The sequence below is a fragment of the Telmatherina bonti genome (assembly GCF_933228915.1).
Source record: "Telmatherina bonti genome assembly, chromosome: 16".
In the NCBI taxonomy this organism is placed as follows: Eukaryota; Metazoa; Chordata; class Actinopteri; order Atheriniformes; family Telmatherinidae; genus Telmatherina; species Telmatherina bonti.
The window spans coordinates 17,347,851-17,360,734 of record NC_136614.1 but is presented as its reverse complement, the minus strand read 5'-3'; the positions used below and the strand labels follow the sequence as shown (position 1 = coordinate 17,360,734).

Sequence of the window (12,884 nt, the reverse complement as noted above, 5' to 3'; positions counted from 1 at the left end):
GCTTTGGTTGATCAAGCACCGGTGCAACCACACAACGCTGGCTTTCCCCAGCAGGACGGGATCGGACATCACACTGTCATGGTGTGATGTTTCGTGTTGTCTCTTTAGTTCTTGGTTTACTGTTTTATTTTGTAGTTTTGTTCTCTTGTGTATTGTCTCCCATTTTGCTTCCTGTTAATTCGCTCACATGGTTTTGATTTTCTGTTTCATTTCACCTGTTCTTTGTAGTGTATTTATACCCCTTGGTTTAAGTTCTCAGTGCCGGTTCCTTGTTTGTGTTAGTTTATCTGTAGTTGCCTGTTTAGTCTCTGTCCTGTTCTCTGTATAGTTTAGTTTAGTTTAAATATTAAAACCTGTTCCTGCAGCTCACCTGCCTCCTGCCATTCTGTCTCTGCATTTGAGTCCACATTTCCCCTTTGTGACACACACAAAGACAACTTCTCAAGGAATTAAGAAAATTAATCCATTTGAAGGAGGAGCAGTGTGGTTTTCGTCCTGGTCGCGGAACAGTGGACCAGCTCTATACCCTTTGGGGTCCTGGAGGGGGCATGGGAGTTTGCCCAACCAGTCTACATGTGCTTTGTGGACCTGGAGAAGGCATTCGACCGTGTCCCCCGGGGGCTCCTGTGGGGGGTACTCCGGGAGTATGGGGTACCGGACCCCCTTGTACGGGCTGTCCGGTCCCTGTACGACAGGTGTCAGAGCTTGGTCCGCATTGCCGGTAGTAAGTCGGATTCGTTTCCGGTGAGGGTTGGACTCCGCCAAGGCTGCCCTTTATCACCGATTCTGTTCATAACTTATATGGACAGAATTTCTAGACGCAGCCGAGGTGTTGAGGGGATCCGACTTGGTGGCCTCAGGATTGGGTCCCTGCTTTTTGCAGATGACGTGGTCCTGTTGGCTTCATCTGGTCGTGATCTCCAGCTCTAGCTTGAGCAATTCGCGGCCGAGTGTGAAACGGCTGGGATGAGAATCAGCACCTCCAAATCTGGGACCATGGTCCTCAGCCGGAATAGGGTGGATTGCCCTCTCCGGGTCGGGAGTCAGGTCTTGCCTCAAGTGGGGGAGTTTAAATATCTCAGGGTCTTGTTCACGAGTGAGGGAAGGATGGAGCGCGAGATTGACAGGCGGATCGGTGCGGCATCTGCAGTAATGCGGGCTCTGCGCCGGTCTGTCGTGGTGAAGAAGGAGCTGAGCCAGAAGGCGAAGCTCTCGATTTACCAGTCGATCTACGTTCCTACCCTCACCTATGGTCATGAGCTGTGGGTCGTGACCGGAAGAACGAGATCTCGTATACAGGCGGCTGAAATGGGTTTCCTCCGCAGGGTGGCCGGTCTCACCCTTAGAGATAGGGTGAGGAGCTCGGTCATCCGGGAGGGGCTCAGAGTAGAGCCGCTGCTCCTTCGCATCGAGAGGAACCAGTTGAGGTGGCTCGGGCATCTGGTCAGGATGACTCCTGGACGCCTCCCTGGTGAGGTGTTCCAGGCACGTCCCTCTAGGAGGAGACCCCGGGGAAGACCCAGGACACGCTGGAGGGATTATATCTCTTGGCTAGCTTGGGAACGCCTCGGGATCCCCCCCGCAGAGTTGGCAAATGTGGCTGGGGAGAGGGAAGTCTGGGCTTCCCTGCTTAGGCTGCTGCCCCCGCGACCCGACCCCCGGATAAGCAGCAGAAGATGGATGGATGGAATCCATTTGAATCAAGTTTTTCTGAAATTTTAACAAAGAGGCTATATCAGCGGAGCTCTATGCCACAACCAAGCACAACATAAAGATTCCCTGCCAACATCTTGGTGTGAGACACCATCCATCCTGAGCAGGATCAACAGAAGATAATGGACCATCACAATGTTAGATTGGGGATTTTATTATTTCACACAGAATGCGTTGGACAAGCTTCTCAATCTGTGACTCATTTAGAAAACGACACGTCACATTTATATTGAAATTACCAGCAGCTTCGTTAACATGAACATATTTATATATAAGCAGAAAAAGGATCAGACAAGTCCATAACAAACAAACTACTATTAGCTTGATGGAGTTATTTCCTTTCCACTGTCACCTCATGCATACTCAGGATGGGCAACTGGATGGAAGTCAAGATTCAATTAAATATCTTGGTTTTCATTTACTTGGACGTTTATTATGACTTGGCTCAAACTGATGTGTCTGTAAAGTGTTCTGAGATGACATTGTTATGAAGTGGAATAACACAAATACAGCAGAATTGAACTGACTTGTTGGTCAACCACTATGTTAACTTATAAATGCATTATTTTTGCTTGAGCCACATGCAAATTATGCCAACCTGCTTCATTTTGATGGACATGTGATTAAGTTAGAGTACTGAGTAAACTTCTTTAAGATTTAGTGTCCAGCTTGTTTCATATTACACCCACAATAAAAAGATTTTTTTTAAAAAGTACAGAGGGAGATGCATACATTTCATGCAAATTGAGATGCTTTGAGATTACAGCACAAGAAACAAAGTGAAACTGGTGAAGAAAATTGCTTGAGCAATTACAGGGAAAAAAAAAAAAGAGCACCGTTATTTTGTTATAAGCTTGGCTTTTGCACTCACAAAGAGGTGGCTCTGTGTGACATCAGAACCCATTCAGCCTGTGACAGAAGCTAGATATGAGCCAGCTGACCTCATCCGCAGTGTAAAACATAAGAACGGTGTATGTTTCAGACACCCATTAGATGAAGACCGATAAAGACACAAGGCGGCACAGCAGCACATTGACGAATCAGTGACGTTTTCCCTTTGTCCCCCTTTTTTTTCTCCTTTTACCTCGCCTCTCTCTATTCGCCTGCATCCTTCACTGCCTGTGTCACTCTACTCTAATTAACATCTCAAGCCAGGACTCAGGATCCAGCAGAAGCAGCAGAGGCCTTATAGTGACTCATCAGTTAAAACCACCGCTGTATCTTTTATCACAATCTCTATCACTCAACAGCTTCTCTCCTTACACAGGTTATCGCATGGGACCGACCGGAGCAAAGAAAGTGGAACCCAACTGCCGTCTCTCCTGACAAGTGTAAAGACACAGACCAGAAGTGTCTTTTATCCCGACAATAAAAGATTCTTTGAAAAATCTCAGTGAGGTGAAGATAACTTTATTGAGGCTCCTTAGTGAAATTACCTGCCACATGTGTTGAGGCTTAATAGATGTTGTACAACTGAGAGAGTAATTAGAGTATTTGCACTGCAGTGCACCAACTTCCGCAAATCCATCAAGTTACTCAGTAAATTCACTTCATATACAAGTTCTTTGACTTTTTCTACATTTTATGTACCAGATTTAATTTTACATAAATAATATTGTTATTTCTATTTCTCAATGTTCAGTAGAATTAAGAAATCTTTATATATTAGTGCAAATATGTACAACAATGTGAACCCAAATTAATCATAATATAAGAATTCCCTTTTGGGAGGACTTAGAGTTTTGTGGGTCTCTATAGCCTTTGCACACTTTTGCCTTGCTTATACCATTGTTCCCCTGCAAAGAAAAAAAAACAACATATCTTCCCTCTGTGAGCTTCAGGCAGTGAATAAAGCAAAGAGCATCATCAGTGATCCTCACCATATGTTGTCCAATGAGGTTGCTTTGATGCACTTGGTGAGACCATGCTCCTCAGAGGAGAACCAACAGATTTTCAAAATCCATTTTTCCTTTAGTCACACTTCTGAACAGTATATATAAATAATATTTATTCTGTCATTTGTTTAATGTTAGCTGAGCCAACAGGTCTCTTATTCTGTGTCTGTATTTATTGTTGTATTGTTGATTATTTCATGTATTTATTTGAGGTTCTCTTCCAGTAACCTAGTTTGTACTGTGTATGGATTCACATTTGATGCATTGCACTCCTATAAAGTGTTATGGTGTTATGTTAGGAGTGGTGAGGCCTTGGCAGGCGAGCGATTCCATAGCAAGCTGCCCCCTCAGTTGATAGTCAGGGCTTCACCTGAATACCTAGCATGATATGCTAGTATTGTAATGAAATAAATGCGACACAACTAACAACAATAAATGACATTTAACATGAACACAAACATAAATTATCTTTTTATTGTAGGATGTACATCTCTTGCACTTGATATAGTCAAGAAGTGATGTTTTTGTCCAGTAGCTCCATCATAACCGTTTTATTTATTTTATTTTAGTTCTTTATTATTACTTTATTAATAACATTTTAATTTTAATCCTTTATACCTGTTTTATTACTTCTCTATCGTATGACTTTGCACCTTGAACCGATCAGCACTTTTAAATTTTGTTGTACATGAAAATGTTACAATGACAATAAAACCTATTTATCTACCTATCTATCCATCTATCCATCCATCTATCCATCCAAAATCATCTTATGGACTTACAACTGATGGGAGCCCAGAAATGGTACAGTTCCGTCCTAAAGCAACTCAGTATTAAATTGGTTGCGTGTGATCACACTCGGTATGCTAAAACAGTAATTGTGACAAATTTTGGATTGTTGCACAATTAAATATTTGGTAAGAATTTATCCTTCTCTGACTGGTTTTGTTTTCTGCTAATAATCATCTCTGAAGCAAATGCCTCCACTATGCTTCACAATTAGTACTGGATTAAACAAGTGATGAGCATGAGGGTCGCATAGCTTTAGAGTTCAAATTTCATCGCGCAGGACTGGAAATTAAACATACCTTAAGAACACTGTACCTAAACAGCTGTAATCAAAGGAGAAGTGTTTGCATGATGGAGGATAAGTCTAACCCAAGGACTGGATTTTGGACAGTCCTCATGTAAGAAGTTCAACATCATACAATCTAAGAGGCTCCATGTCCTGAAGCTAAACCAAACCCCATCAAACGCTTGATGTTAAAGATAAAACAATGGCTTCAATCTCTGCATGTCTTCCAGCATTCTCCTGCTTAATTCTAAAAATATCAAGGACATATTTCCTCTTTTTTGCTATCTTCCGCATCACCTCAAATGAATAATGAACCATAACAGGGTTTACAGTCACTGCGAAAAGGGAACCGGCCAGCCACTTGCAACTCCAACTGAAAAGCATTTAGAGAAAAGGAAGACCATTTCTAAGAAAGCAGAGAGCAAGACAGGGTGAGGGACATATGAGCAAAGACAATCACTCCCTCTCCCAAACACACACACACACACACACACACACTCCACTCTTCAACTACTGAAAATAATTCCTTTGCAGTGAAGACTTAATTCACATTCTGTGTCCGTGTCCCTCGATCCCATATTGTCTATTCTGGTCATGTGGTTCGCCTGCCTTACTGCTGTCCACTGTGACAGCTGTGTGTGTTTGTGTGTGTGTTTCTGTGTCTCTGTTAGAGCGTATTTAATGCAGAGGGAAGAACAAGCAAGCTTAAGAAGGGTCAGTCTCTTTTTACTACAATATCAGACCCACACAAAAATAAAACAAATCCTTTCTGTCCGAATGAGGACTTTGCACTGGTTAAATAACAGACCACTAACCATCCAGGTGCTTGCTTAGCTTCCAACAATGGCCTTTGGGATTATGATATTATTACCAGTTCCAGTTTTACAGCGTATTAATACTAAACACATCAATGCTGACACAAGCAGCAGTCATGAACATCCTGAACATGAACAACATTAACCTAAAATACTAGGATGTCTACTCTATGCCAAATTAGAAGCAGGAACAAGTGTATATTTTTTGCCCTCGCTTTTTAGTACCTCTATTCAAAGCATATCCTTCTTAAACTAGCATATTGTTGAACAGATGCCCACATATCATTACAAGGAATCACCTCAGCAGCGGCTCAGAGATGATTCAACCATACACAGACGCAGACAGTTGGGTCAAAGCAGGAAAGAGGAGTAAAATCATGCTAGTGAGTAGTCACATGCCTAGGGCTCACTGATTCCCATCCGGCATGCTCATATCTTTATATCACCAGTGAACCGAAAGTTAACATTTATTTTGTGCTTTTGTTATCCAGTCATGATGTCAGCTTTGTCAGGATGTTACGTTTGGATGTCTCAGATTCAGCAGAGTGGAAAATAGGGAGGAATAATAACGTGTTGCTAATGGGAGGAGAGGTAGACTCCTGGCCATGAGGGAGTTAGCGATGACTTCTTTTTATTCTGCTTTGTACTTTTGTGGTGTATATTCGTCAGTCCCTGAGGATAACGAAACAACATGGCAATAGAAATGTTCGAACATTTGTTTGATATTAATAAAAAATATTCTTTCTTTATCAAAGTATATGTGTCACTCATCCATGCATGTATTTGCCTTTCCTACTTATCCTTTATGAGAGTTGCAGGAGGGAGGTCTAATTTTAGTTGATATTGGATGAGAGAGGCAGGAAACGTCCTGGACAAGTCGCCAGTCGAGTACAGATCAGTCACACTGTCAAATGTTTACGCTCTCCTGTAGGAAATATGCAGTCATAATGTAGCCCAACAGTGTTATGAGTGTAACATAAGTCCAATGAATAGCACATCTTATCCTTCTTAAGTTATATTTGCAGGCATTAAGAAAAAAAATGGAGAATTCCATAAACGGCCTTTTATTTGCATAAATTAACAGCATGTTTTTGCTGGCTGCAACCATATATTGAGATTAATATAATTTGCTTCAAAGCAACACATTTCATGATTGATGTAAATACATGTTGATTTAACCCAAATTCAAAAGGATTAAAAAGGACAGATGGCGGTAAAAGGTTCGGTTTAATTTGATTGTTTCAAGTCTGATTAATTTATTAATTAAGGGAGAGTTTCTAGATGCAACCCCTGTTATTTTAGAAGACTGGCAACCCTCATAAAGACTTAAAGATTGATTGTAGGTATTCAGGTGGGTGGTCATAGTTTACTGTAGTTTCCAGGCTATAAGCTGCTACTTTTAGTACACAATTAGAATCCGGTGGCTTCAACAATGATGCGACTAACATCTGGATTCTTACTGGCTAACCAGTCATTTTGCGTTTCATGCACACACACACACACACACACACACACACCATGCTGCCTTCAAGTTAAAGGTGATCAATGTGGCTGTTGAAGAAAATAGAGCTGCTGCATGCTCAGTGAAGGTGTATCTTAAATTCAGGTGATGGTAAAGGCCACCCAGGGCAACCCCTTGCCTCCATCCCTGCCCATACCAGTGAGTGATGTAATCTCTCCTGCAGACCCTGCGTATTCCCCCAAGGCCTCCAGCCTGGGAGATATCCAGAAGTCATAGCAAGATATCCCAGTTCAACTTGCTCCATTCAATATAAAGAGCTGCAACTGGCCTCTGAGCTCTTCACCTTTTCTTAAAGGTGAGGCCAGCCACTTTTCTTTTCCATTGTTTGTATTTGCAAATTCATTCTTTTGGTCACTACATGCCGAGCCTGAGGATGGGAACAGATCCACATCATCAAAAATCATCAGTTTCATCCCACAGTTTTGCTCTTTCATCACTGCTGCAGACCACTACGATGTCTGGGTTTGTGCAGATGTTGCCCCATGCAGCTGTCAATCTCCTGCTTTTTACTGCCCTCATTCATCAACACGATACTTCAACTCCTCCCCCAGGCCTGCCTTTTGTTACTAGTTCTGTTCATTAACTCTGTGGACATTTTAACTGGACTTTATCTGTGAGTGGAGTGTTTCCACTTTCCTTTTTGCACGATGTGGTACCATTAGGACACTGAGCACAGAGTGTAAAGAATTCGATGATGAACGTTTCTCTCTTTTTGTTATATTTTACAATAATAATGCAGAGAATTCTAAATGTCCAATTTCCATACAAACTGAGGATTCGCCAACTTTTAAATCTGCATCACGACAACCACTTCTTACTGAATGGAGGAGCTCTGACTCTACCATCAATAGTACTGACAACATGCAAAACTGTTTTCATGCACTATGCACCCGAGACGTGTGAAGATATCATTACAAATGCAGTACAACAAAATCACAAAATCAACACCATGCTAAAAAGTGCAGCTTGCCTGGATTGATAAAAAAAAAATGGAAACACTGTTATGCTAAAGTGCATGATTTGCTTTGTAGAGTTGTTCAAGGGGGACACATTGAGATGGCATTCCTCCATAACCTGGCAGCCATTCAAACCAATTCGGTAACAGGTGATGGAGTCCCTTTGTTTTGGTCAAACTCTCTGGCACACAAGGCCACTTCTCACTTAGTTGACTCCTGTTTCTCCTGCGAGGCTTTTTGGCAACTGAAGTGTTAAGTTGAGTATGGAACAAACTCTGCAGATCAAATTATGAGGAAAAACTGATTTAACACACACATTCAAACTTTAAAACACACACAGACACACACACACACACACACACACACACACACACACACACACACACACACACACACACACACAGAAGTTTAGACCACTTTAGTTTAAGCAATGGGGCCAAAACAGCAACAAACAAACAGAACAATAAAACATTTCACTCATTTATGACAAAGTCACACAATTAGTGAGGAACTGAGTGAGTGAACGGAATATTGCTGTTTCCGAAAGTCTGTCTGCCATCAATTCTTATCCTTCTGACAGACATGTATGTTTGGAAAGCAACCCACGAAAGCTTAATCTCTCTCAGTTGTAATAAATAAAGATAAAGACACAATAAAAGAGAAAAACATACTTCTTAGGAGTGTGGCCACAGTAAGAGAAAGAGGAAAGTAAAAAACGAGATGTGCTGTCTGTTGCACAATGAAGTTTCCCTTCCCTAATCGGACATTCGGTACCGTGTGTATCCAAGTCTCGCTGATGGCTGGAGTGCAACTCATCTACGTACAGCAGCAAGCATGAAGGGAGCTTTCTATGGGCTGTGAATCAAGCCACACATCCAAAAGCATCTATGGCCTGTGCATGGAGCTGTGTTGTGTAAAAACACTGTTTGGTCCCACACATATACACCAGCTTTATCCAGATTAAAAGCCTTTTGTGGGGCTCGCTCCCTCTCCATGTGTGTGATCATGGGAGGTATGCATACTGTATCTATATTTGGGTGCTAAGCTGCATTCTACAGCCAGAACTCAGTGCTAATGCACACAGAAAGAGCAATGTAGAGATGCATGCTCACATACATGCAGCACACATACAATTTACCTCACATGTAACTGTGCGGATTATGTATTTGCAAAGAGAAAATGTATCTGAAGTACATTCAACATGTGGTAAATTGTTCCTCACATTCTGACTAATTGCATGAAATACAAAAATGCATCAAGTAATCCTTGCATGCATAAGGGAGTGACAATGCAACGGAGAGCTCAGACTCCATACCAGAGAAAGAGTCACAGAACATTTCAAACTAAACCCTCAGAAACACAAAAGGTTAGCAAAAGGCCTCTGAGGACTTGTGCATTGTGATACCTGAACATGCAAGCATTTACACACAGACGGATAGAATAAGAAACACAAACACATCTCAGAAAGCTGAGCATGGCACGAGAGGGCTCCTTCCACTCATAACAAAGCTCATTTTGTTATTATGACATCTTTGACAAGTGACAGCGTGTTCACCCCAATTATCATGTTTCATGTTTCTCTCCTCCGTCCTCAGACAAAAAAAAAACAACAAAAAAACAAAAAAACCACCCCTTCCTCCAAAAAATCCCACAAAACACACACATTATCTGAGACAAACTGTATACTTCGCTGCATTGTGTGTCCAGGGTTTAAACACAGACTCCCTTGGGCTATGTCACCAGTCTAGAGGGATGTGGGGCTAAGTGGTGGAGGAGGGTGAACCAAGGTCTCATCTGTTCCCTGCTAAATGAATGCAGGAGCAGTCAGCTGACCTTTGACCTCAGCAGGAAGGAAGATTGAGCATTGCTCAAGACTTGATTAGTATTCATTGCACTAATGCCCAATACCACAGCAGACTACAGACATGAACCCTGTTCAAGTAGTAGTCTGAGGTGTGGCGACAAGATTCGTAGTTGCAAAGCTTATTCAGTTGCATGAATACTTTGAGCTTTGCCTCTTCATGTCATCACAGCGGGGGGGGGGGGGGGGGGGGGGGGGGCGGGCGCTGTCAGCATACATCATCTCACAAATATTTCTCCCAAAGAGAGACTTGCACAGCAGTCTTTGCAGCTACCAGTAATCCTGCCATTATTAGACTCCTCGAGGCTAAAGGTCAGGTAAAACATGGAAACTTAATGCCACCATGTACTGTTTCGTCACAGTTTATTTCATAACCCTCTGAAGCTTTGTTTCTATGACAGTGCAAGCCCCCTTACTTCACATACACACACAAATACATCAAAAAGACAAATAAGCCTGTCAGTTGCGTCTCTGCTCTCCTCAACATCGGCATATGTATGCAGGAACAGTCAACACTGCACAGTGAGATCAAACTGGCAATCTGTCACAGCACTGGGGAGACAGTTGAGGATTTAAGTGACTGATGACACACGGAGAAATTAACCCTTTCTGATGTGGTGTGGACACGAATACACGTGCTGAAAAGGGGAAGAATACATTCTGACTTGTCTTATGAAAGGAACTTACAAGGAAGCTTGTTTATTTTTCAAATTAAGGCACTAAATCTTCATTAAAAAGAGACTAGTTTCTACCAATTGCTCCCATTTACTGTGATGCAGGTCTGTCAACCCAAACACTGAGGTGTAAACTGAAAAAAAAAAAAACCAGACCAGAGTTTGGTTTATTCTACCATTGCATCTCCCTGTGCATCTATCTAATGCAGTGGTAAGGTCAGTACCGCACTGATTTGTGAGTGACGCTGGATTTCAGCACCACGGACAGCGCGCTCTCCCTCTCTTCTCAGGCGCGAGAGGGGGGGGGGGGGGGGGGGGGGGGGGGATGGAGAATCAGACGAATGGTTGTGTGGTGGTGGTGTTGGTGGTGGGGTTTCCCAAGCAGATTTCAGGAGAGGCTCCACAAGTCATTCCTCCATTGCTACACACCGACAAACACGTTCTAGATACCGGATTTCCATACGGAGGAACACCTTACATTACGGCTTTCATGAAATATTGATCGACCCAGCCTCACGCAGGATGGACGGAGAGAAGAGGGGAAGGGGAGAGAAGAAGGGAAGGAGGAAGGGGAGGGGGGTATTCCTTTGCTTAGCATTTATCATGCATCCACCCCAACACCACCCTCCTCCCTTTAAAACCTGCTTCATTTACTTCCCAATCATGGCCACAACCGCTGGATTCGCCGAGCTGGACCATGACAAAGCAAGAGGCTCAAATACAACTCGCATAGACACACACACACACACACACACACACAGACAAGGGGGGGGAGGATGAAGGCCGGCAGTGACCATCTCTATCACCATCCACCTCCTTACTACACCTCACATCTGAAAGCTCAATGTTTCCAACCACTGGCGAGCGCAACAACGCGCCGTCATCGAGTTGCATTTATAGGAATGTCAGGAGGATTCAGCCATGACTCCAACTCCCCCCCCTTTCCTCCACACCGAGTCAAACGGTCACCATATGGCATTAAAACTTCTTATTTGGCACTGTCATGCACAACATAAGAAAAAACACACGTCTATTTGCATTTTTTTTTAAACACACCAACCACTGCTCTTAAAGGGAAAAAAAAGGCCAAGGATGCGCTCATCCACACCGCCACATCCTCCTTCAGCAACTGTTCGTGAGCAACACTTCAAAAACCGCTGTGGTCAGCTGGCTGTCAATAATGCAATCCATAGCCCGAGCATCTTTAGCAGCGACACAGCACACACGGTCAGCTGTAATTTTCATCTGTGACAAGCAGGGACATGAATTATTCAACACCTATAAACTGTGCGGGGGGGGGGGGAACGGCTCGGTAAAGAAATGTGCAGGAGCTGTCAGAAAGCAAGCGCACGTTTAGCGCTTTAGCCGCAGAAGTAGGGGATGTCATTTAGCGTGAACATGAATGCAAAAAGGGGGGGAGAGAGGGAAAAAATATAATAAAGCAAGGCTGTAAGTCAGCGTCGCCTCCAAGAGGCTGCAATAAAAAAATAAAATAAAATAAAATAAAAAAACAACGACAGACCAAGAGCCGAATCCGCCGCTGCCGCCACGCAAAAAAGAAAAAAAAAAAAGAAAAGAAAGGGGGAAAAAAAGAAAAAGAAACAGCCGACATGTATGAAGATCCGGACGGACAGCCGGTGGAAATGAAGCCAAGGATAGATAGGCTAAATATGAAAGAGCCAATGGGTATTTATACGTTTACCTGTCAAGACTCCGACCCGGATTTGGTGGTCGTGGTTCGTTAAAATCATCCCGTCTGACGCCATGTTCAGCAGCGCTGTCGCCCCGCACCGAGAACTCACGGCAGGGCCCAGAGCCGATCGCATCGAACTTACAAGGGAGAGGGAGGGGAGGGTGAGGAAGAGAAGGAGGAGGAGGAGGAGAGAGGGATGGCGGAGGGATGGGATACAACAAGAACGAGCCAGACAAGAGGAGTAGAAAGCCGAGTGATCATTGGGACACCTACAAATAAGCGGGCAAGATGCGGGGGCCACATCACTCAGCTGGCCGCCTGCCACCGTAGTAGTGTGGAGCCTTGATTAATTCCTCTGAAGACCGTATTTACAGAGGAAGCTTGGTAGATTGCATAGCCACACAACTCTTTTTTTTTTTTTTTAATGTGATATATCTGTTGTCACTGTTAATAAAATAAAATAAAAAATTAGATTCCTGCTGTTGAGGAGCCACTAGACTTTATATTATCTATCAGTTCTTTAAACTTCCACAGTCATCAGTTCTACTTTCATAAGATGCCATCCATCCATCCATCCATCCAATCATTTTCTTAACTTCTAAGTCCATTTGAGGGATGTGGAGAAGCTGGAACCTGACCCCGAAACCACTGGGTGAGAGGCAGGGAACACCCTGGACAGG

The 12,884-nt window shown here is 43.2% G+C and overlaps 1 protein-coding gene across 5 annotated transcripts in view; it reads right to left on the bottom strand.

Moving 5' to 3' along the window:
• gphnb (gephyrin b) overlaps positions 1-12,292 on the bottom strand; it is a gene marked incomplete at its 5' end in the record, with an annotated part of 112,089 nt that extends 99,797 nt beyond the window's left edge. For 4 of the 5 annotated variants that reach the window (XM_079255734.1, XM_079255735.1, XM_079255736.1 and 1 more), the window contains one exon: positions 12,214-12,277. In XM_079255734.1, the coding sequence (XP_079111860.1) occupies positions 12,214-12,277 (64 nt within the window). Of the gene's footprint in view, positions 1-12,213 lie in introns of all 5 variants that reach the window. The other variant, XM_079255733.1, reaches the window with a different exon arrangement.
• Positions 12,293-12,884: the final 592 nt, after the last annotated feature.